The sequence below is a fragment of the Ursus americanus genome, chromosome 3, assembly GCF_024610735.1.
Source record: "Ursus americanus isolate L20-20 chromosome 3, mUrsAme1.1.p, whole genome shotgun sequence".
NCBI classification, from domain to species: domain Eukaryota; kingdom Metazoa; phylum Chordata; class Mammalia; order Carnivora; family Ursidae; genus Ursus; species Ursus americanus.
Genome location: NC_142129.1, coordinates 88,439,025 through 88,465,386, shown reverse-complemented (window position 1 = coordinate 88,465,386; position 26,362 = coordinate 88,439,025). Strand labels below are relative to the sequence as shown.

The 26,362-nt window shown below is 42.1% G+C and overlaps 1 long non-coding RNA gene and 1 gene segment (V, D, J or C); one reads left to right on the top strand and one right to left on the bottom strand.

Moving 5' to 3' along the window:
* Nucleotides 1-263: 263 nt before the first annotated feature.
* Nucleotides 264-26,362, top strand: part of LOC123789425 (T-cell receptor gamma chain C region 5/10-13-like) — a 34,284-nt gene continuing 8,185 nt past the window's right edge. Inside the window, 3 exon segments of the C gene segment in view lie at nucleotides 264-425; nucleotides 521-843; nucleotides 19,819-19,879. Coding sequence covers nucleotides 383-425; nucleotides 521-843; nucleotides 19,819-19,879 — 427 coding nt within the window.
* LOC123789426 (uncharacterized) lies at nucleotides 3,119-13,698 on the bottom strand. 2 transcript variants are annotated; one of them, XR_006778822.2, is made up of 3 exons: nucleotides 13,565-13,698; nucleotides 13,203-13,414; nucleotides 3,119-4,290 (listed from the first exon to the last, which is right to left on the bottom strand). It is a non-coding gene; the product is annotated as an uncharacterized LOC123789426 (long non-coding RNA). The 2 variants fall into 2 exon arrangements; XR_015724067.1 differs by lacking the exon at nucleotides 3,119-4,290 and adding an exon at nucleotides 6,408-6,928.

Here is a 26,362-nt window from a genome sequence, read left to right as displayed (position 1 = left end):
CTAAATTCTAAATCTCCCCACAGTGTGATTTTCAGGATGTGATCAAACAATGAGCAGAAAGCAATTCGTGCAGCGCTCAGGCTACTGATGTCCAGTCAAGGACTGCTGTTATCGCTGGTGCTCTCCCTGCACTAACACGCCTCATTGTTTCTCAGCCCCCTAACGATTGGTGTTCCCTCCCCCCTTGTGGTCAGACCTGTCCCAGCCCTCTGGCCCCTCCCTCCTTCCCTCCTGCCTCTCTCTCACCATTCCTGCAGGTTCCTCAGTGAAGCAGAGGCTGAGGTCCTAACCTGCCCTCTGCCACCAGCCAGCCAGTCTCCTCACAGCAGGTGCAGCCAGGAGGTCAAGCTGTGTTTCTTTCCAGCAGGTGGGAAGCAGAACCATGCTGGGTCCCCTTGCCCTCCTGTGCTCTCTCCTGCTCTCCGGTAAGTCTAATTTGCTCTCTGGTGCAGGGTGCAGGGGATACCCTGAGGCTCCTGGCCATCACTGTCTCACCGCTGTCCCCTTCTCCCCCTGGCAGGTGGCGGAGCAGGGCTCAAGCTGGAGCAGCCTGCTTTGGTGGTGGCGCGCTTGCCCTTGGAACCCTCAGCCACACTGACTTGCAAAGTTGACAGCTCAGTCAGCTACATCCACTGGTACCGCCACCAGGAGGGTATGGTCCCCAGGAGGCTCCTCTACCTCGACATGTCCAGTTCCAAAGTGGAGAGGGATTTTCCTATGAATGCGGACAAAGTCAATGCTGAGAAGGGCAGCGACGGCTACAGCTGTAGTCTGTCGGTGCTGAAACTGAGGAAGAGCGACGAGGGCGTGTACTACTGCGCTGCCTGGGAAGAACACAGCCCAGCACTCTGATCAGGTCCCTGAGCAAAAATGTCTCTGTCTCCCAGGTCACTCCATGCCTGGCACCTTCCACGGGCTCTGGGTTCCTGGGGTTGCCCTAGGGTCAGCCCTCAGCACCCCGGACTCTCGCTAACGCCCCCTCCGCAGGTCCACTGCACAGAACCCTGGAGACCCAGGGAGCTGTCCTGTCTGGAGGGACTTCTCTGAAGATCGTCCAGCGTGGATTTTCTGAAGCATCTGGAGCAGAATCTGTGCTGCTTGATGCAGGAGCCACGAGCCACTAGCCACACGTGGCTCCTGAGCACGTGAAATGTAGCTAGTCCACTAGTCCAAGCTGAGATGGGCTCTTTGTGTAACATACAAGTCACATTCTGGAGACTGTATAGAAGATGAACCGTCTTACTAATTTCTTATTGATTACCGTTGAAACACTATTTTGGATATCTCGCAGGAAATAAAAATAACCCTAGAATTTTGTTTCTTAAACTTTTTTTCTAAAAGCCACAGTTAGAAAGTGTGTCTCAAATTGTGACTTATATTTGTTTCTACTGAGCAGAGCTGTGACATTCCAGCGATTGAAGATTCTGGCCATCGCCAACGAAGAATGTGGAAACAAAGTATTGTGCGAATCATTCTGGGGACAGATTTACCATAAAATGATTGAAAACTGAGATGGGAAATCAACTCCTGATTCCAGTTTCTAAGTTGCTGCCCGCCCACTGTTAGTTACTTGACAGTGGAGAGTCAGGCATCAAAAGCACAGAAAACAGTAGGGCTAAATTCTCAGCACCCTCACACACTGGCATTTTGGTGCTTGACTCCTGTGGGGGGACGTGATCCTCAGGCAGGTTGAACATCAACCCTGAATGAGCCCAGAGCCCGCAGCCTTCCACTTCTCCTGGAATGCTACCCCATATGGGATTTGGGGGCCAGATTCCCTGGACCTCTGTTCTCTCCTCTGCAAAAGGGGGTGGTTTAACTGCCACAATTATAGGACTGATTTCTGTTAAAGCAAAATTGTACAAATAAGGTATTACTATGTTTCCTAAATCCTTATAAAATTTGTCAACCTCTTGAGAAAAGAAAAAAAGAAAGAAAAGAAAAGAAAAGAAAAGAAAAGAAAAGAAAAGAAAAGAAGAGCTATCTTAGTGATCCTCTAGCCCCAAACAGGAAAACATCTCCTGTCCCATGTGGGGAAGAAGAAAAGGCTCTCTGAGGAGGTCTAAGCTGAATTAATTGTATTTTCAAACAAAGATTCAATCTGATGTACACTTAACAGCATTGGTAAGCATGATTACTGCAAGTCCAAATCATCTGTAGTAAATTGGTCTCTCAGATTCAGTAAGTCCTCATCTGTCTCCCTGAGCTTCTGTTTCTGCAGCAGGAGATTTATACTTAACACACACCTGCTTGTGAAAAACCCAACACCCCTACCCTCCACTGAAGGCTGGCCCAAGGCTAAGACCTCCAGCAGGGGCAGGAAGGGGTGGGGGAGGAGGGGCGGTAACTTACCTTTGCTCTGTTTGGGGGATGTTCCTTTATGTGTCTCTCCCATTTCCTAATACCCTGAACCCTTTCCTCTCAGTGCCTGACTCCACACAGGAGTGATGCTGAGACCTGACTGTGACAATTTAGTTACAGAGAAGTTAGCTAAATATGAAGCCCCTGTCATGAGAAGGCATCCCAAGTCAATGGAAATCTCAGTTTTCAACATGGGTCCGTAGTGCCCTTGAGTTACAGGCTGAGAGGACAGTGGCCTTGTGCAGGGAGGAAACAACCCCTGTGTGGAGGGAACAACAAGTCACATTTGGAGTCATTTCCTACCCCCTGCCCTTGTCCCTTTGGCTAGGTGAGTGTCACCAAGGACGCTGCAGCCACACACAGTAAAGCCAAACTACCCAGAGAACATCCAACCCTCCTGTCCTACTTAAATGATTGCTAATTAAATGGTTGTTTACATGGCAGATTCGAACAACACTGAAAGCATCGTGTTAGAATGTACAGGACCTGGTACAGTGGTGACTCCATTAATGTCTGTTGAAGTGAGATTGACATTTTGACTATGACAGAGGGGCTTCCAGTACCTCAGGGGTGGGGGATTTTGCATAGATGGATGGTTGAAATACCCTGATGATTTGGGCTCAACTCATTTATTTCATTCCTGAGTTGGGTGAGACACTTTTATGAGTTTGAATAATTGGACCAACAGTATATTATGAATTTAATGGTGAATAAAGTCTAAGAACATCTCAAAAAATCATAGTTTCCATAGTTATATTATCCATTCCCAATTGATCACACACGCAAGTACTGTGGAAAAGTCATGTCTGTTCCCTCAGTGTCGTCTTCTAAAAATCACAATTCTGAAAATTTCTGGGCACACCTGGAAATCTATGCGGACTGGTTTGTGTTGGGTGTTCTTAGTGTTCCACCCCAGAATGCGTCAGGGACACAGTCTTCAGTAGAGGAAAGGGCACAACTTGAAGAGGTCACTCCTAGACATTGGGATCAGGAGAGATTTTATGATGTCACTTCCATATCCTATTGTCTCTTAGAAAACCTGTATGGCTTTTGATCTTTATTTGAAAATTTGTTGTTAAAAAGAATTCACATGTTACTTGATATTAAAATTCTTACATATTATTGAGCACTTAGACACACCATGTGTCATCTGACGGCTAGAAATGTGTATAATAGCCTGTCTTGACCACAATTTCTCCCCTCTTCTCCAACAACCTTTGCTTCATTTACAATACAAAATCTTGGTTTCCCTCCTGGTTCCTACTGAATCTGTCTGCCAAGCTAGAGACGAGGTTCCTGTTTGGAGAGCTCAGAGTAGCTTCGTGGCCTGAGTGTGTCTTTTCCCCTGTGTAGGACAGGTACCAGGTGCTATAGACAGTGACACCAATACTGAGTCTTCCTATTAACACTGTACTTAATTTCCTTGGTTTCTTTACATCTCTTGTCCACATGCAGATGAGGGAATGAGATGGTCTCAAGCAGAATTGCACACGACCATAGTTTTGTTCAGCATAGTTGCTTGGCACTTTTATTGCCTGAAAACATGATCTGCTACCATTCATGGAAGGTTGCTAGAAAATCAGCTTCACGTGTTTATCCGGACACTGAGAAGAAGGAATCTGTGTGTCCCCTGCTGTGGGGGCATGGATCTCTCCCGCAGACAAAGAACAAGCACGGACGCAGAGGGGCACAAAGGGCGGATTCTGTGAAATCTTCTGTTTCCTCCTCAGGATCAATGCTCCACTTTTCTCCCCATTGCTCTGCGCCCCAGGAACTTAATCCTTGTGGATTACAGTAATGGGACTCTTTGCTCTGATTTCCAATGGAAAGTTGGCCAATGGAAATTGAAGCTCAGAGAACCATCACCATGTCACCTGTCAAAAGCATTTCTTCTTGGCACTAGATTTCCAAGGCTGTGAATCCAGAACCCTGGGAAAAAAGAAACACAGTCCTCTAGTGTGTTGGTTGATATAAAAGGAAATGGCCTCTCCCACTTGCACCTGTATTTGGCCGCTGTGAGGATGCAGGCCCCCTTCAGGGAGGGAACCCGAAGCTCACTCTCTCCCACTTCCCAGTCTCTGCTGATGCTTCCATTAGCTGCTCCCGAACAGTAACCAGTAACTAAGGAAACCATGTGTGCCGTCCCCGCGTGCCCACCTCGTCATGCCCAGGGCACGGTAACGAGAGGTGGACTGTCCATCTGGAGGAGCAAGAGAATAAGCCTCAAGTAGACGGTCACATAAATAGGGTTATATTTGCCCCCAAATAAATAAAACAAGTGGCAGAGTTGGGAGATTTTATCTAGTTCCTTTCTCTTTCCACAAAGCCACCAAAGTCCCATCTGTGACAGAACAGGATGTGCCCATTCCTTCAGTAAGAAACAGGAAACCGGGCAAGTGTTGAGAGAGGATCAGTAACACTGGTGCTTTTCTAGTTGGTGAACACAGTCGCGAGGAGAATGGGGATTATTTCTATGCTTTTGTTCTTTGGTTACATCAGGGATTCTGAGGTATTTGTTGAGTTACTAGGTAAGTCATCACCACCTCAGTAGAACGAAATAAATAAAGAGATCTCTCTATCTGTGTAGAGAAATGAGGATAGGGGTTTCTGAACCAGTATTATGATGAATTCAGTCCTGTGTTCTTGATGTTCTCTAATACAAAGACCAAGTGTGCAGTAGTGAACAGTCTTAACTCTTACAAAAAGAAAGTAGAGAATTGCCTGCCACTTCCGTAACGTCAACTAAAATCCAGCCTCTCACGTTTGTTAAAATTGATCTATCTCTTCTGTCCATCTTCTTTTCTCCCACCTGTGAGTCAACATTTAAATGTTTCATTCACAAACTGATCGTTCCTACCTACGGTGAGTTCTGTCGCCTCTGTTTTTTTAACTTCTAAATTGAAGTTACACAATACTTACCAAAAATCTGTAGTTATATTCTGAAAGTGGTAGAATTAGTATTTGCAATCCACACATCAACAGTTACTTTGCTTTCCTATGCTCACTCAAAGAAAAAGAATTAAGTTCTTTATGAAATTTAATAAATATAATGTTCTGATAAGATTTTAATAATAGCTATTTTTTACTGAGAACTCTTTCTCTACCGGGTAGGCAGTGTATTAAGCACTTTAATACTTCTTGTTAGGTAATGCCTCAGTATCAGAGGAAAGGGAGTCGGATGGCTCTCAATGTACCCCCGCAGATATCACTAACCCTGCCCTAAATGTCTGGTTGACATAATTTCCCATTAACTCGCATTCCTATTTAGAGACTCTATGTTGAAATGGTCTGATTATCTCAGAGAGAAGTAAGGTGAATTTCAGTAATTGTGAAAAGCTCAACCTCGAGGTGCTGGCAATGAACAAAATGGAATTCATATGCATTTAGCTGCCAGATAATGTGCTAGTTGTTGAGTCTTTTGAGGGAATCATGTGATCATACTAAAAATCCTGCAGATACACCTATTTCACGGAAGAAAGAATTGATGCTTAGCCAAGAGCAGAAACCGCAGGGAGGAACCTTTACGTCCCAGGGCGTGGTGAGAGTCAGTGGTGGGTTCAGGGCTGGTTAGTGCACAAGACAGTTCTGACGAGGCCAATCCTAACGACCAGAGGGGCAAAGGGCTGGAAGAGGGTGGGAGGACCACTATGAGAACTCACTGTCCTCCCATGTGTAGTGATGTCCTCATGAGAATGAGCAGGAGACAGACAGAGAAACGGAAAGGATGAGGAATGTGCCAGAAGAGATTGTCCTAACCTGAAAGAGGCTGTTCCAAACCAGAGGAAACTATTTTCAATTGGTAGGGTTAGCACCTCCCTCCAAAATCAGGAGGAAGAGATGACATGCATAGGTTCTCAACAGTAATGACACTTCCTTCCCCTGCAACACACCCGGAGTCGCAGCCTCTGTTTGTTGTGACCAGCGTGCCCTGCTCATGTGTGCCTATGTGAGGGGACACGATGGGGACCAAAATCCATCCCACGCCCACCCTCCTCTACACCCTGAGCAGGGCTGGGTCAGCCTGGAGAAAAAGTGACTTTTTCTAATTATTCTGCAAAGGCTGTGCCCTTTTTTATTTAGTTAAAAAGGAGATTTCTGTGCTACAGAGACTCTGTTCAGAAAGTACTAAGTACATAGTTATGTAAACAAGATACAGGGTTTTAAAAACCGAATCTATGAAGCTTTCTGACTCTAAAAAAAAAGAGAAACTAATCTACAAAAAGTATGGTCCAAGAACCAATGGAAATACTATTGTTTGAATCCAGGAACCAAATTTCACAATTCAAAGTTCTTGAGAGAAACGGACAGTCATGAGAAATGCGGTAAAATGGCAACAACAACAAAGGCCAGGGTTTGCATAGACCCCGGGGGCCCCCGACTGTGGGGTCAGAGGAGGAGGTCAGCGGGAGCATCTCCAGAGTTGTCTTCTGGGGAGCAGAGGTGCTCCCACCCCAGCGACTGGTGTGAGATGATGAGATGAGAAATCCAAGAGGCGTAGCACCCAGCCTGGAGGACGACTCCGGATTATCATCAGTACTTCTTTGAAATTTCACATCTGTCTCTACTCCTTAGCATGAAATAATTGGGACAATTAATTGAGAAAAGTCTTTCTTGCGGCACATTTGCAATATTTCTAGCTGCACTAGATACACCTGTGTTTACGTCTCTGTCAGTCTCTGTCTCCATCTCTGTCTCTATCTACGTGTCTGTGTGTATATCTCTGTCTCTCTTTCCAGTTACTAGCTAAAATGGCACAACCAGAAATATCATATCCATAGTAGAAAAAAGGATAATTACCTTTATGTACCATACTCAATATTGTACCTGCCCCCTTAGTCATGTATTGGTACCAAAAAAATGAATCAGGCTTTGGGTATCTGATGCACATCTGGTCTCTTAAAACACCTGCTCAGAGGCAGTAAGAGGAGAATAAACAGGCAGCACTGAGACATCCTGTCTCCTCCACTGGGATTCTTCATACGCAGTCCACAGAACACAGTAGATGAAGCCACGTGCAAATATGCCAAGTATTAGAGAGGCCAAGCCAGTCAGGCCCTCACCCTGCGCTCCCTGACAGGTACCTCGGTCCTACAACAAGGGGGAAAGCAGCAGACAGCCACCAGCTGTGCCTGCAGGATGCCAGCCTTCCTGCCGCAACTGCCCGTGGACCCGATTGCCTCCTGATGAGAGCTGCTGTCTGCGGTTGTTGAGAACAGCCTGAGCGGGTCCGGGACCGTCAGTTCTTTGTCCTGAGATTTCCAGGGAATGTCTGTGGTTCAGGCTGCATAAGATGGGGCTTGAAATGGAGAGAGGGCACATGACTGTGGTCATGGACGTGACTGTGCGGGCCAGGTTCAGCGCCAAACGAAGGAAGATGAACGCAAGTGCTGCTGGGATACAAGCGCTCCCAAGTAAGACCCTTGTCTCTGGTGTCTGACCTCGCCAGGGTCCGCACATGCCTCGTCTCTAGGGCAGCCTCCGTACACACTTGCTGACTTGATGGGTGAATCAATGAGTCTTAGGAAGCATTACTGAGGAAGCACATTTAGAGTATTTCCTGTAGTGAATCCTAAACATGTGTTCTAGAACTTTGGGATAAATAAATACACATATACCTATGTATACATACATGCATATGTACAAATACATGGATACGTATTCTTATTACATAGTTGTATATGATATATTGTATATTGCAAGTACATATGGAAGAAATAAAGTATCTGATTTAAGGTTGTGCGTTCTAGGTATAGATCCCCTGGTGCAAATTACTGTTCTGCCACTTACTCGCGTCAGACCTTTGATAAAATGCCTGGTGTGTCAAAAGCCTCCCTTTTCTCATCTGAAAGATGGGAACAAAAATAAAAGCACCCACTTAGTAGGCTTTGTGAGGATTAAATGAGATCATAGAACCAATGTGTTCATAGCACAACACCTACCATGTAGAAATGCCTTCACTATGGGGCGCCTGGGTGGCACAGCGGTTAAGCGTCTGCCTTCGGCTCAGGGCATGATCCCGGCGTTGTGGGATCGAGCCCCACATCAGGCTCCTCCACTATGAGCATGTTTCTTCCTCTCCCACTCCCCCTGCTTGTGTTCCCTCTCTCGCTGGCTGTCTCTATCTCTGTCAAATAAATAAATAAAATCTTTAAAAAAAAAAAAAGAAATGCCTTCACTATTGTGAGCTATTAATGTTATGAAAAATAAAGAAAATAACATCTCTATTTTCTGAAAGTGTTTAAAATAATGAATAGAAGATAAATTCTGCCTTTGCTTACTTCCTGTTTGAAATAATTCACGAAGACAAAACACATTTTTCCATGAATATATCTGAAGTGGCCATTTATCTCCCTTCTTGGCTTCTAGCATCTGAAACCCTCGTCTATATCCAGGAAATTCCCCACCTTATGAGTCTTAGTGAAAGAATGGATTCATCCCCACTATAGGAAAGAAAAATGTCAGATACTGTTTCTCAGCCTTCCTTGAGGTAAAGTCATGTAGAAAGTGTGGGCTCCCCCAATTAGACACACACAAGTGCCAGCCCTTCTTCATAGAACACATACACGGAGACACACACATGGACACATAGGCACACATAGTCACATAGAGACACACACACAAACGAACACATATGCACAGGAACACACATGCACACACACACACAGGATCTGGAAGGAGATGCCTAACAGTAATGGCGGAGCAGGGGACCTCCCTCCAGAGTGGCCCTATGTCTCCTCTCCCTCTCCTCCTCCTTCACATTCCCAGGAGGCACCTTCCTGCAGAGGAAGTCAGTCCTCTTAGTTGGAGGCCATCGGCCTTCTGGTCTACTGTCCTCCACCTCCCCAACCTTCAAGAGCCCAGTGTGGATCACTTCAGAAATGGTATTTATTGGAAAGCAGGGACAATAGGGCAGCTGCCTCAGGAGGAAAACCCAGCCATCCTGGCTTCTTCCTCTCTTTTCTCCTCAGGCAGGACCCAAATCAGAGTTCACATCAGCTCCACATGGTATGTGACAGAGCCACACGTAAGTTCTAGGCAGAACTCTTCAAAGTTTTAATAGATGCAAACATTTAGAGAAAACCATATGGAAATCATAAAAGGCAAGCAAAAAAGCTTCACTGAAGAAAGGAGGGGGGAAAAGAGGAACATGGAAAATCAATGCAGAAAAATAAGATAGTAATAATATGTGACTGATTTTCCAGGTTACGACTTCAAAATGGTCACCAAGGCTTTTTCACAATTAAAGTTGGTGTAAATAATAATGGTTGACAGTATGGGGACATTAAATTTGTGAAATCATAGTAGGAGTAATGATACGTATTATCAAAAATTCACTATATTCCAGAACCTGGACTAGCAGTTATAAGACTGAAATACTCAGTTATTTAATGTGCACTAACTTCTGTGATAGGATTGTTATCACATCTATTTTCAGATGAGGACTTCGAGACAGAAAGAGAGTAAGAAATGTGCACAGTTTCAGGCAGCTCCCGAGCGACAGACATAAACACTTCATAGCCTCAGACATGAAAAACTGCTCCAGTGACAGGGGGACATGCTCAGAATATGAAGTGAACTGAAACAAGAAGAAAACAAAACCCTGTGCAGATGCACCTGTGACTCATTGATGTCTCTGTAGTCCCCAAAATAACACTTATGCCCATGTATCTGCAAAGAAGAAATCTAGAACTCCACACACCATAATGGAGCGAGTTGTTGCTCGTGGTGAGATGCTCGTAGGGCATTTTTATCTTCCTCTTTATCCTTTTCCTCTGTTTCTTCAAGGAAGATGTTTACCCACTGTGGCTTTCCTTGAGTCAGGTGTCACTCCTCTGTCCCTCACTGTCCTGATCTGTGAAATGAAAACTACTAGCATCCGTATCATGTGATCACTGTGAAGATGGAAAAGGTGAAGGACGTTTAGAATAAAACTTCAGGGGCGCCTGGGTGGCACAGCGGTTAAGCGTCTGCCTTAGGCTCAGGGCGTGATCCCGGCGTTACAGGATCGAGCCCCACATCAGGCTCCTCTGCTATGAGCCTGCTTCTTCCTCTCCCACTCCCCCTGCTTGTGTTCCCTCTCTCACTGGCTGTCTCTGTCTCTGTCAAATAAATAAATAAAATCTTTAAAAAAAAAAAAAAGAATAAAACTTCAACAATAAAAAATACTCTTAAATATTAGCTCATTTTTTAGAGTGGTTCAGGGAGGGGCAGAAGAAGAGAAAGAATCTTAAGCAGGCTCCACAGTCAGCACAAGCCCAATGTCAGGCTCAATCTCAGGACCCTGAGATCATGACCTGAGTCAAAATCAAGAGTCAGACGCTAACCAGCTGAGCCACCCAGGTGCCCTAAATATTTGTTCTTCTGAAAGTTAATATTTAGTAAACATGCAATATTTTAAAATATTATACTGAGAAAGTATGTTCATAAAACAGGTCCTGGCAAGTAGAAACCATTCTCATTTCCACAGAAATTAGGATTCTTCCATGGTCCCTTCACATTTATGCCAATAGTCCTCAAGAGACCACCAGCCCTATTTTGAGATGGGCACAGCAGGAAGAAGCCCACAAAACACAGCCCATCAGACCCTGCAAGTCTGCAGTCAGCACTAAAGGGCCAACAACCCACCTCACCAACCACTTCTTTCCCCCTCCCCATTTCAGGCCATGCCGTCGGGACACTGAGGCAGGAGGCATCCAGCCACCAGGTCCCCACTATCCTGCCTGTTTCTGTAGGACACAGCCTGGCAAATGGGATGTCACTGCTCCAAGCGTTCACCTTCTTCTCCTTCTGGGCTCTTGAGTCACACTCCCAGATCATTTTACTCTAGATGAGAGGGCAAAGAAATTCTGTAATGTTTCTTATAATTATTAGAAGTTTGGGGAGGCTGGATGGCTCAGTTGGTTAAGCGTCGTCCTTTGGCTCAGGTCATGAGCCCAGGGTCCTAGGATCAAGTCCTGTGTCTGGCTCCCTGCTCAGCAGCGAGTCTGCTTGTCCCTCTGCCCCCTCCTTGTACTCTCTCTCTCTCTGTCTCAAATAAATAAAATCTTCAAAAAAAAGTTCATTGGAAATGCTCTTCTTTTATTTACAGTTGGACTTGGGTTATCAAAGATGGAACAGTGCCACATATCCATTTCACAAAAGTAAAGAAAAATATTGACGAATATTGCAAGAAATCAAGCCCAAATTTTGAAAAGGTAGTCATTCACTGGTAGGGGCAAAAACACAATTAGGCTTTGGAGCATCGGATTTTTGAGGGGTGGACAAAAATCCCAAATCAAATTCATGTATGTGGGAAAAACAAAGTTGAGGCAAAAGTTTTCTCAATTTTTTACTTCAATCTTTACCATAAATTTCATAGAAATAGAGGATGTTGTGGTACTCGCCATCCCAGAACTGTGGAGACAACCCACAGAACACCTCCTTGGGATAGTGCCGTCCACATCCTTCCCTACAGTGGCAACCTCAACCAGTCCCCCAGCTGGGCTCCCAGCCTCAGTCTCCCCTGGTCTGCAGCACTTCTGGAGCTTTCCAGGAAGCCAGCTTGGATTACCCTTACACAGTTTTTTCTAGCCGACCTCAGGAATTGTGCTTCCAAAGCGTCCTTGGACACTATTTCCAAGAGAACGAAAGTCCTCTGTGGGGACTGAGAGCACACAGGCTGTACCACTGACCCTCATCTCAGCATCCAGAGACTCAGTATGTGGGCAAAGTTCAGGCTGAGACAGGGAATCACTGTGTGCCATTTTTATTGCATGTTAAAGAAATCCCTCTGTAATATAACTATTATTGGTCCATTTTAAAACTAAAAAATATTCAAGCTTAATGAATTTAGGCTTAGTGTTGAGCCAAAGGTAGTAAGTTCATGCCTTCTGCGTTGGACTAATGGGCACTGAAGGGTTTAAGGACTGCAGTTCCTTAAGTGAACACTAAGGGGTCTGGTGAATTAGAATCGGAGCAAGGTCCTTTCCCGGGAGGTGTGGGGAGGTTGTGCCAGCATGATGTCATCAAAATAGAGCTCAGAATTCATTGAGGCTGTGAGATGGGCCGTCATATTGGGCCACTAAGGATTCTCCCTGTGAAAGAAGAGAGAGAACCTGGACCAGAAGAGCTAATCTATGTGTGTTTGTGTGTGTGTGTAAGTTCTCTCTGTGTGTTCTCACTTCTGAGTATATGTTAGCTCCTGTAACCTACACCACCTAAATGTTCTGTTCCAGTGTTATCAGCAAGCATGCCCGACTCCTGAGGTAACTGAAGTACTAAGGGGTCAGTGGCTTGTCCAGGTCACACAGCTGGTATAGGCAGAGAAAGGGGGGGACCCAGATCGCTAGCTCCTCTTGACGGTTGCACTAAACCACTTCTTCACTGTAAGACAACACAAGGAACACTACACTGTCCCCCACAGCAGAGACAGACTGCTATTGAACATGGAGTAACACGAATCATTACAATGTGCTGTAGCACCAGTGCAGGACCTGAGGGATTAGATGTCTTCAGAGAATAAGTAAAATGCCAAGAAATTCTCAATTGACTAATACAAAAGGCCTGTCCACATGTTTCTGAGCAATGTTCCTGCACTACGGGATTCAGGGGGAATGGCTGAGCGGGTTTGAGTATAATCCTGCCACACCCCAAATAGACATATTCACCAGTAATTTCTTTCCAGATTGGGAGCCCTCTTACACTTTCTGCCCAGCACTCATGGGGCATAAAAAGCCCCAGAACTGCTTGGATCATGAACAACCTGAGGGAACTATCTAAGCCACCAGTTCTTCTGAGACCTGAACAAGCCCCGCCCTCCTGCCCCTGGCCTGACAAGTCCTGTTAACAGGGACCTTTCTTACCTTGTTGCTGGGGGCCCAGCCAGGCCAACGGGATGTCACTGCTGGAAGCAGTCATTTTCTTATCTCTCAGACCTGTGAGTTGTCCCTCAGGAACTTGAGTCTACAGAAAACTTCAAAAAAGTCTTTCTTGTTGCCTTTTTCCATATCATTTTTTCATGGGAATTTCCTTTCTTTGTTCGCAGTTGGCCTTGGGCAGGTGAAGTTGGAGCAACCTGAAATATCAATTTCCAGAGCAAGAGATGAGTGTGCCCACATATCTTAGAAAGTGCCCACTGGCTTAACAAAAGAGCCAAGCACTGGTACTGACAGAAACCAGATCAGGGAGAGAATATCTCACATTTGTCTCAACAAAGCTTACTTACAGTCACTTAAGTAGGAAGAACAACAAACTTCCACTTCCCCCTTGAAAATAAATTTCTTAAGGAAACAAGACGAGGCCGTGTACTACTGTGCCTGCTGGATTTGGAACCACAGCATGAACGTTGCCAAGAGAAGCTGCACAAGAACCGTCCTCAGGTCTGACCCACCCACATCCTGCTCCATACGGGCGACCACAGAGGCTGCGCAGCTGGGTGGCAGCCTGAGCCGCTCCCTCTGCGGTATTTCCTGAGCATGGAAGGCAGACATCTTAGATTCTGCTCACACAGTGAGCCCCGTATGGTATCGGCAATTACGGTACAAATTAAAGCAGTTTGAACCAATATCCCACCAAATGAGGCTGTCTGGGAACTCTGAAGATACACAGTGAACAGTTCACAGGAAGATCCATTTGTCTGTTAATGCACGGTAGAGAGATTTCTAGTACCTGAAGGGTTTAAAATGAAGACAGGAAAGGGGTATACAGATTGCCTGGGTATTTCCTAGTATTATTTCCAGTTTTATTCATGGGCATTACAGTTTTTCAGAGGTGGAATGGTCTCTCAAACTTAGAAATTCCATGCCTTTGTTACCATCCTGTGGCCATCCTGAAGGAATCTACTGACTGTTCTATCCCTAAGTATATGGCAGTTACTTGGGTATGGGAGACACCAAGGTGTACATCCCATATCCTAGAGGTAGAAGCAGCACCTCACTCCACATTCGGGGTCAACACCAGGACAAAAGGAACACTCTGTGTTGGAACAGACCCTGAGAGCAACAGGTGCCTGCAACATGGTGGATATGGCTCTGAAACCTTGTTCTCCGGGGTTCTGGAAAGAGAAGTAAAAATCCTGAATGTGGATCAGGTGGTTAAAAAGAAGGATAACACATGCTCCCTTATTCTGTAAAGAAAAGATGGCAAAGGTCTTTCACAAATGAATCAGATTAAAAATAATGAGTGAGAAAAAAATTCTGTAATTAGTAGCTGGATGGTCGCCAGTTTTCAGCAAACAGTGATCCACGCAAGCCATGTGTGAAATTACACAACCCCCTCCCCCACCTCCTGAGCGTCCACTTTCAAATGTTGAGGTAAGATCTTTACTTCAGAAAAACTCGATGCTTTTGGTAACTTGGATATCTGAGCACATAGTCACCATGCATGCGGTTCACCTCTGGTTCCTGAGACCATGACAACACCTTCATTCTGTTTCTCCTTCTAAGAATCAGGTGGTGCTATCAAGTGCAGAGACGCTATGGAAGCAGAATGAATTCCTCCCCCAGCCGTGTCAGCCCTTCCCAGGGCAACCTCAGGATCATGTGTCCCTGTCCATTATGATTCCTGACTGGGGTGGGTTCCAGGGGGAGGAACCTGAGAGCCTGGGTCTCGACAAGGCCTCAACTGTCCCCTAACACATCTACGGAAAGAAGGTAAGAAGACCCCTGAATGAAATATGGAGTCAGAGAACATGAACACTTTCTAGAAAGAAGTGAATGAATAGAAAGAGGGATTAAGCTTTTCACAGTATCTGTGCCAAATATTTTACACCGATTATTTTATTTAATCCTCAAAAGAGCAGCAGAATGGACTGAATTGGCCATATTCGAGGAGACGGAGCCTCCCTGACTTTTCAACACACAACAGCCATGAAGCACTATGAACAGGAGGGAAAGGACGGCCTTATCCATGTGGGTTTGATGTGACAAGATACTATGTGGCCGTCATAACCTGTTTTTAGAAGAATTATGCATCAAGTTTACAAATTTACTAAGGGAAAGAACATATTTCCTAAGATTTGGGCCTTGGTCAGCATTTCTAAGATTTCCAAGGGGCCCAGAAAATGTCACGCCAGGAGAGGACTTGATCAAGATGGAGGGCAAAGGTAGAGTCAGTATTTTCAGCACTAATGCAGTCAGTATTTTTTTTTTTTGGCTTTTACATTAAATAATAAATTATTTATATAAGAATATAAAATGTAATTGTTTATATAACACTTAAAATGGTTATATATTTATATTTTCCCATCTAATATTATTATACTAATATACTAATACTAATACTACTCAGTAACTCCCTGAAAAAAAAAAGATAAACTAAAAAGCAGCAAGTAACCATAATGGCGATAGTATTTACCATGGAACAGGAGGTCCGCAAACTCTGCCCCTGCCAGGCAAGCCCCAGGTTTGTTGATAAAGTTTTATTGAAACACAACTTTGACCGTATGCTTGTAAATTGTCTGTAGCTATTTCCCCTAAAAAGACAGAGTTGAGTAGTTGCAACAGAGACCCACAAAGCCTAAAATGTTGAGTATTTGGCCCTTTACAGAAGATGTTTGTCAATCATTGCCCTACAGTGATATATTGTGAGTGACATTTATTTTTATTTTAGACTTCCCTATTTCTCAGTGTTTCCTCAGTGACCCTTTGTTACATATCCACCCCCCCCCATACTAACTGTCTTACTCTGGATAAATTGAGTAATATATCTTTGGTTCATTCTCCTCACTTGAAAATGGAAAATATGTTTCTATTTACCTGAAAGAACTGTGGGGAGGAGGTAACTTAAACAATATGTATAAAGTTCTTACAAGTGCTTGGAGCATGTCTAATGCTCACTACATTGAGGCTTTCCATTGCTTATATGGGTTATTATGGAATATTTGAACATAATACAACAAAATATGAAACAAAACTGATAACCTACTATTTTCTTATTTTTTATTTTAAATAATAGAAATAAGTGAAAATGGACTACTTTTCCTTTCCAACATTCCTAATAAAACACCTGCTGACCTTTCTGGAATGCTGCCATGCCTATTCCTTTCCTAACTGTCCATGACTCCTTTTTGCTAAACAGCAGATGTGAGGATTCACAGCAGAGACTTTAGGGCAAGAGCCTAAATGAAATATTTGTTATCTGGCCCTGCAGAAAAAATTTGACAGCCCTTCCTGTGCAAGAAAGAGTAAAGGAACGAGTTTGAAACAATAACTAAAATTCAAGATGTAGTTAAGAGAAAATATTGACAAAGTTTACTCCATGAAAATGAAAACCAAATTTGCATGGCAGAAAGCACCATAATTTAAATGACAAGAACAAACCATTAGGAAATATTTACAACTTCTGTAGAGCAAATCCTAAGAGTGGCTTACTAGAAAGTGGAGACCACCGTTCACATTTCTCAAGTATATTTCTGTGGGCACGCTCCTTTTTTCAGTTAGTGAAGCGTATCCTCTTCAGAAATACAATCTTAAACTGCTGACACAGGAGGCCTGGCGCTCCTGAGAACAGAAGAGCTTTCCTCTGGTGCATCTCTGAGCAGTTTCACACACTCCAGCACCTGGAAATCAAAACCTCTTGATTCTCTGAACACTGTTTCTGGTAATTTAGAAAAGCGATTGGTTGACCACTTGGTCTTGATCTTCTTATTCTTTCTTTCGTTTTTTCTTTCACTTTCTTTGTCCTTTTCTTTCTTCCTTTCTTTGTCTCTCTCCCTCCCTTTCTCCCTCCCTTCCTCACTCCCTACCTTGCTTTCTCTCTTTTCTTCCTTTCTCTCTTCATCTCTTTCTCCTTTCCTTCCCCTCCCTTCTTCCTTCCTTCCTTCCTTCCTTCCTTCCTTCCTTCCTTCCTTCCTTCCTTCCTTCTCTCCTTCTTTCCTCTCTCTTTCTTTCTCTTTCTTTTTATTTGCTCTTATCATCTCCATTTTCTATCAGCACTCTTCCGTGATTGCTGCCTCCATCAAAACAGCCATTTGGGTTAATTAATCTGAGGAAAACTTATAAAATATATCAGATGCCACGAAGCTTATATTCAAGGACTTTTAATGACCTCAAAAGATCAAATTGCCAGTACAAGGTTTCTACCTGCTGGCCCAGCCATGAAGCTCAGGAGAAGGCTGGCATTTTTGTAGAAGCTCTAACCAGTGTGAGAACCTCTAACCAGGCTGGATCAAGACATTTGCAGAAGGAACTAAGCTCATAGTAACTCCTCCTGGTAAGTAACTTTGTTCTTTTTGGGTCCTGTGAATGAAAAACTGATGGGTGCTTTTTAGAAAAAACAATGCAGAATCAACCTAGCATTTGGACAGCAATTTTGCAGCTACTGGCCACTGTATATGGAAACAAAACTACTCTGTAAAAGTTTCTTTAATTCCCTGCTTGCAACCAGATTGAAATTCTACTTTTAGAAAATATATACACAAAAGTATAGATGCAGGCTTGAAATTAAAATATTTCTGTGACTGTGTCTGTGATATATTCATATAAGTTATTGGGTTAAGACGTTTTTCATGTAGGTGGCCTTTTAAGTGAGACACTTGTTGATGAAGTAGCTGTAGTAGTAATGGTGCTCCCTTCTTAATGAGTAGTGCTCCTTTCTCTAATAACCTGCAAAACCTGTGTGATCGCTTTTGATCTCATCTTTAAGAGCAGGGCAAAAAATTTAACGCTTACAGTGGAGGACTATACAACATCAATAAATCGACCTATTATTATTACTGTAGTTTCTTAGTGGATAGGCTGAGTTTAGTCAAAATCTGAGCTATTGTGACTCTTGTGACTTTGCCTAGAGATGGTCCAGTTTAATGGATTTTGTGAGCTCAGTAATCCAGTTCAGCACCAGGGCCCATGAAAAGAGGCTGTCAGCATGGCTTTACATCCTTGACTGTTCATTTATTGAAGGCAGTGTCTATGCTGGACTCTAGAGACAGAAGGTGCACAGGACACATATATATTTTTTTAGTTATTTATTGAGAGTCAGATGCCATACTGCCTAGTTTCTGTGCCTTATCTCAGTCCTTAAGAACACTATACAGGGAATTTTCTTATTCCAATTTCACCAGTGGGGAACTGAGGCTTAGAGATGTCAATTGTTTGTCTACATTCACATGGCTAGTTACTATGGCAAAGTTTGGGACCCAATAGATACTTCTTCCTTAGTGCATGGTCTATACCATTATATGCTATTAGGAACATTAACCCATGTTTTTATTCTGAATATATAGTCTTTTGTAGTCTGACCTTTTACATAGACTATGTAGTTGAATGTTTAATGAGTAATAGCTCATAATTTGTATGACTTCTCATGCAGAAAACAATGCTTCTGCTTCTTAATCATGGCACTAAAATTGCCTCTCTTCCCCCCCAAGACATCAAGTCAGTCATGTTGAATATTCATTTATTAAATTTTCACCATGTGATTCTTAGGGTATTTCTATAAAATGACAAGTCCTTTTGGCACCATTCCATTCAATCTTTCTGTATTGGCATCCAATTTGCTGGAAATATGGAAGCTGGCAGAAGAACGGGAGCAGTTGTCCTACATGTAGGACTCAGCTGCAGAATTGGAGCTGTCTGCACTCGTGCTGGGACAGCTGCAGAGAGACCAGGCCAGACAGGGTCCTCTGAGGAGCAGCTCAGAATTGTAAGTCCGTATCCTGGAACTTGTTAAGGTAAATTCAAGTTCAAAGGAACAGTCTTTCAGGAATAAATGGGTTGAGAGATCATCGTTAATATTTCACACTCCGTAACAACTCATCTGGATTAGAATCAGTGAGGACTGAATTCTGGAAGGAACTTACTTTAAAATCAAACCAGATATCCACCCTTCAATGTGCAGAAATTTTAAAAAACCTATAAAATATTGAACATTCGTATATTAAATATTCAAATATATTGTCTGTTTTTGTTCCTCTGTTAAAATCATAGAAGTAGTAACTGTAAATTACACTCTAGGAAAAGCACTGACATGAGACATGAAAACCTTTTAAGGAAAAAGACTTAGAAGTTTCAGGAAAATGGTAGGGTCGCCTGGGTGGCTGAGTCGGTTAAAATTCTGCCTTCAGCTCAGGTCACAATCTCGGGGTCCTGGGATCGAGCCCCACATTGGGCTCCCTGGTCAGTGGGGAGCTTACCTCTCCCTCTGCCACTCCCCCTGATTGTTCTCTGCTTCTCTGTGTTAAACATATACATAAAATATTTTAAAAAATAAAAAGAAGTTTCAGGAAAATGAGAAGGAAAGGTAAAATCAGATTCTCCAATGCGTGTGAGTGAGATGGGAAGGACAGACCCAAACTGTCCAGGCAGAGAGGGTCAGTTCGTCCATTCTTGACTATGTTCGTGTCTAATGTGATTTTGCTTGAGATTCATCTTTGTTTAATGTCAGAGGTGCTTATTTATATATATTTATATAAATATTCAAAAAATATTGACACAATCTTAAAAGAGGCACACAGGGAGATTTCTGTAAAAGCTTTTCAGACAGTGGATCTCCTTTAGCTGGGAAAACAAAGTGTTTGGTCCTGGCACAATTCTCAGGGTTACAGGTAAAATATTTTTTAATTCTTCCCTATTAGGTAGGGGAGGGCAGTTGAGGCAGGGAGGGCAGGCTAGGTGCTGGTGCTGGCCCAGAATTCTAGGATTTGGTCCCAGTTTGGTCACAAACAGCAGCGGGATCCTTGGAGAGGTAGGTGACTCTGTCCCAGTCCTTGGGCATAATTGCTGCCTGAGCTAGCCTGGAGGACATTAACAAGGAGCTAACCAGCTAGAGCAACTGGGGTCCCTACAGGGTGCAGATGTGAGGTCCCGTAGGGATTTCTGTGTTGAAAGATTCGTAAAGAAATTTGTGTATCTTATTTATTAGATTCCAAAAATACCAAAGGAAAAGAAAAAAGAACAAAAAATTGATAAACTTGCCATTTTGTCTGAAGGCAATTTGTATCAGGTATCGACATATTTAACTGCACAAATGTATCCAAGAAGGTCATAAGCTGGGTTAGTTTTTTTCCAAATTCGGTCTAGTAACTTTGTTCATTCTTCATTAGACTTAGACATGAAATTTTGCCTGGATGAGGGAGAAAGTGTCACAGGGATGTTTCTACCCTATAGGATCTAGTCAAATAAGTATGTTTTCAAAGAATTTTCACAAGGCTGGTGAAACATTGGAAAAGTGAAAGGAAAGATATATTTTGGTGTCTTTCTGGGAGTGATCAGAGGCACAGATGAGTTCATACATTGGAAAGCAACCTTCTAGTCCCAGTTTTTTCTCCAACTGACTGCAGTGTAAATTCTAGCAATCTAATTACATAATGGTGACACAGATGTAATTCATGAGGTCCTGAAAAAATTTTTTTAGGAGAGTGAGGTGCAGAGAATAATGTGGACTGTGATTCTGGATCTATCACTTTCTGTATAATCGTCCTTCAGCAGATAAATTTTGATTCACTGGTTATTGCTTTCTTACCAGTATAAAAATAATATATACTCATTAGGGAAAAATTGGAAAGGAGAAAAAAATAAAGTATTAAAAATTTATGACGACACTTATTCTGTTAACATTTGCTGTATTTCCATCCATCTTTCTGTCAAGGTAACAACCATCTCAAGTGGATGTTGTGGAATTGAATATGGAAATAGCTACCGCGTAGGTTGGGACGCAGTAATTCATGAAAAAAGTCAGTTCTACAAATTCCAATTATCACTCAGTGGAGTCCTTTTTTTTTTTTTTTTTTAAAGATTTTATTTATTTATTTAACACAGATAGAGACAGCCATCGAGAGAGGGAACACAAGCAGGGGGAGTGGGAGAGGAAGAAGCAGGCTCATAGCGGAGGAGCCTGATGTGGGGCTCGATCCCGTAATGCCGGGATCACGCCCTGAGCCGAAGGCAGACGCCCAACCGCTGTGCCACCCAGGCGCCCCCAGTGGAGTCCTTTTTAAATCAGGAGTACAGAAAATTGTATTAATTATGATCTAGTCTACAGGTCACTTCAGAATAATTGTTAACATTTGCATAATACTTTCAATTTCTAAGACTTATTGTTACACGTTTCTAAAAATGAGTAGAATATAGTAAGCATTACCTCATATATCGTTAGCCTCGGCATAAGTTGATCTCTCCATTTTCAGTGGGAACGTCTGGATGTAAACTAGGGAGAGGTTTTATAACTGAATATATAAAATTACACTAACATATATATAAAGTTAATATTCACTTTTTTAATAAAACATTTTAATTTTATATATTAGAGGGAGAGAGCATGCATGCAAGAGAGAGAGAGAGTGCATAGGAGCTGGGGGGAGAGGCAGACAGAGAAGGAGAAGCAGACTCCCAGCTGAGCAGGGAGCCCAGTGTGATGGGCTCCATCCAGGACGCTGGGGTCATGACCTGAGCCAAAGGCAGATGCTTAACACACGGAGCCACCCAGGTGCCCCTCAAATATTCACTTTTAATAGTTTATATCGTCATTGGACTATACCAACAAATTAAAAATTATGTTATTACAAATATCACTTGAGAAATACCGCTTTTCTTAACCTCATATTTTGTTAAAGATTTTGTTCAGATTCTTCACATGCATCTAATAGGTATACTTCCGAGCAAATTTCTGAGTCATCTTAGGGTCTGAGTGTCTGTTTGGGGATGGCTTTATGGTGATGTCTTTGGATATTTCATTGGAACATCCACTTATAAAATAAGCATTTTTTATTTTTTTATTTTTTTAAATATTTTATTTATTTATTCGACAGAGATAGAGACAGCCAGCGAGAGAGGGAACACAAGCAGGGGGAGTGGGAGAGGAAGAAGCAGGCTCATAGCGGAGGAGCCTGATGTGGGGCTAGATCCCATAACGCCGGGATCACGCCCTGAGCCGAAGGCAGACGCTTAACCACTGTGCCACCCAGGCGCCCCCTATAATAAGCATTTTTTAAATTTATTCTGTCATTCTGTATATGTACAATGTAAGCATAGAGTATAGAGACTTTAGTCCCAGGTAATATTTACCAAATCCATATGAAACTTTATTTATTTTTACCAGTGCTACCTCTAAACTGGCCTCAGTTGAGTTTATTTCAGGTTGATATCTTGTCCAGGTATATTGTTCAATCAAAGTAGAGTATTAGAAGAGCATCTTTTAAAATGAGAGATTGCCCAAACTGAAACATACACAGCCTCTGCTTTGTGAGGCATAATGTTGGGAGTGAAAGCTTCATCTCATGCTCTGATTTCGGGGTGTTTGAACTCTGAATGTTTTGCATTTATATCACAGAGTGGGATCTGCAGATATCTTCTCGCGTTTTTTCATGTCACCTTTGAGGTAGACCTGACTAAAATATGAAGCTCTGGGGCAGAAAAAGAAACAAGTTTTAATGCACGAACTGTTTCTCATTTATTTATACTGCCTATTGCCAAAATCGATTTGAGAAGATCTAAATTATGCAAGCACAGTTAGACAATGAGATAAAAGTAGCAGACCAAAAGCACTAAGGAAAATAGAAGAAAAAGGCCTGTGATTATCTAACAAGAAACATAGGGTAAAATTTTACTTTCAAAGGTAGGAGAGAAATGTAGCAGAGCACCCAATATTTATTAACTGAGAAAACAAAGCACACCAGGTTTTCAAATAGGTTATGTGTTTCCCACCATAAAATGAGGAAAGGACTTCAATGCATGAGACCTTTAGGAGGAATGTGAAGAGAAACAGTGGGCATTGCCTTCCACATTCGCTTTATAAAATGGAAGAAATGGTCTTTAACAAACACATTTCATGCTCCTACTGCATCAATCTATGGGCGCCATGACATTTAATGTCACTCACAGATGGTGACCTTCAGCAGACCTGGTCAGGCAGGTGACAGTCTAGTGATCTAACATGACAATAGAAGGCTTGGAGGACCAGGCAACTAGCCATTGCTCTGGTCATTCCACCATGACTGTTCACTGTAAGAGTTTGAAGCCCAACTTTGGACATGAGCTGGAAGAAAGTCAGTTTGAGGTAGAAATTTCTGAGGAGAGCTTGGAATGCTCATAGATTGTGTTGTTGGTGGGAAAAGTGCCATTTGCTTTGGACAACACAGGTGAATCAGTTCCATGAAGCGACCCCATATTACTGGGCTTTACTAGCTTCCATTTGATGTTCTTATCACTGGAAAGGCATTGGGTAAGATAAGACAAGTGATTCCCTAATAATTGTTGTGTGAAGGACACATTTTCAGTGATCAGGTACATAGAATTCCAGACATAGTAGAGCAAAGAGAGGTGCAAACGACGGAATGAATCTTGATGCTTGATTGACCAAGATCCAATTGTCCCCAAATATTGCATTCCCATTAGTAAGATTAAAATGTCATGTTAGAGCACACAATCATCACAAACAAATTGCTAATAATAGTGGTAATGATAATTATAATCTCTCATTTTCATAGCATGTTTAGATGTGGCAATCTCAGGAGAGATTTGTATACCAATCCTTCCAGTAAAGGTCCGCATAGACAACATCGTGCAAACACTGTAATAGGATCTGACCTTGTGTCCGTGTGAACTTGCTTGAAGTGTTCATGTACAACATGTGTAATTGTCTTGAAAGCATTTGGCCCAAGAACAAAGTTATCAGGACAGATAAGTTGTGTGAGTTGACACATTGCCTTTTCTGATGGTGAAAGGGTGTTGGCAAAGAGGCTGGACTTTGGACTCAAGCTGACCTAGAGATCTGGCTCCACTACTTGCTACTTATGTGGACTTGGGTGGTTATTCTCTGGTCTCAGTTTCCTAATCCAAAAGATGGGATAACAGGATGTATGAGCAGGGGTCATATGAAAATCAAACGAGAGACAGTGAATAAGGCATTTGTCACGTGGTCTAACACATAACAGGCGCTGCATAGATGTTGCCCCATTTCAAACCTAAAGGGAGAATCGTATCCAGTGTGGAGAGTGGTTTGTAACCGATCATATTGACAGAGCAGAAATTCTCCAGGAGATTCAGCTCGACTTCTAACCGCTCTAGCGGGACGTTACCTTACTGTCCACTGATACACAAAAAACTTGAATTTAGAGGTATTTGTTTAATGGACTTTTCCCTCACTTGTCACAAAAATGAAATTAAAATGTGGGTCTTTTTTTGGTATTTTTAAGTTGTCAAATGTACTTAAATCTTAATCCTTTATCTTAATTGAAATCATGTCTAACACTAACAGATTTGGCCTTCATACTGATATTTAGTAGAAAAACAATTAAAATTTTAAATTTTATTTAGAAAATATGTCGGAATATAGTTAGAGATACAGTTAGTCCTTTTAAATATACTGAGAAATGTCATAAACCTGAAATTCATATTTACATAAGAAATAGCTTTAAGTATTTTTTAATAAAAAATGAGAAGAAGAAAATAGGAATTTTGAATCAATGTTAATATGCAGATTTGAAATACATATTTAATTGAAAATCTCGTTGCATTTGGTTAATTTATATAGAATTCACACTGCTTCATATTCATCAAATATATACAACTTGGGCAATTTACCTGAAAAATTTTTTAATTATGAATATTACAAATGCATTGAAAATTTCATTTATTTTGTATATGGGTTTCAGTTTTATAAATCAATGCAATGATTGTGGCCATAAAAAACACTTAATAATTATTTTTAAGATTTTATTTATTTATTTGAAAGAGAGAGAGTGAGTGAGAGAGAGAATAGGAGCAGGGGGAAGGGAAGAAGCAGACTGAACGCTGAGCAGGGAGTCCAGTCCAGGGCTGGATCCCAGGACTCTGGGATCATGACCTGGGCTGAAGGCAGACATTTAACAACTGAGCCACTCAGGCACCCCACTCTTAATAAGTTTAATAAAGAATGTTGTGGGCCACCTGGTGGCTTTTCGATTAAGCATCTGGTCATGATCTCAGGGTAGTGGGATTGAGTCCTGAGCTCCATGTTGGGCTCCAGGCTGAGCGTGGAGCCTGCTCAGGATTCTCACTCCCCTGTTGTTCGGCCTCTCCCCCACCACTCTGCCCACCACTCTCTCTCTCTCTAAAATAAATAAATAAAATCCTAATAAAAAGCAATGTTAAAAAAACCATGTAATATAATTCCATAAAATATAGCCGCTAATCATATATAATCAAGAATACTATTGAATGCTCAGTTAACTATCACATTGAGAAAGTTATGAAAGTTCAAGCTACCTTCTATCCTGAAAAGAATGAAACTTCAGGGCTCTAGCTAAGGAAAAGGGACAGGAGGTAAGCATAATGTCTTACCATCCAGATTTTTCCAAACTCATGATTTGATATTCAAGTCCCTTACTGTGATGAATCAGAAGTGTTCCTATCAAAAACCAACCTTTTTAAGGTGAAAACTAAATTCTTTAATGTATTGACTTGAGGCAAAAATTATGGGAATACCATGTACTTTGAAAAATAAATCTTGCTTTATATAACATGTTTTTTAAATTAAATTGAAATTAAATTAAAAGACAAAAATATATGGTTGAGGAAATATACAGTGTCTTACTATTATAATCAGTAAAATACTATTTGCACTATAAGGAAGACGTACAAAATTAAAAGAAGTGCATTATGACCTAATATTTATTTATACCATGAATAAAAAAACTCATCATTGTTCGCTTACTTATTTAGTATAAAAATAAGGAGCTTTGGTGCACAGGCAAAAATTCTGAAGAATTTTTTTTCCTTTCCTCTCAGAGGAGAAATCCATTTATTCTTTTCTTAGGAAATGGCCCGTGAAATTATTATTCCAACTCCAAACTAGTGGAAAGAGAAAATAGTAAAGCATTTGTGTTTCAGTTGGAACTCAAACTGGAAAGAGTTCTACTATTTACAATTTGAATCATTAATTAATAATAAATGTATAACCAAGGACTATTCCAGCCTTCAAGTGACATGACCTTGAAAACCATGATGTTTCATTATATATTTTGACATTATGTCTGCAAAAAACTCAGACTATAACTGTTAACACGACGCTGTTAGATATAACTTTATTCAGCAGGTGAAATGAAAGAAAA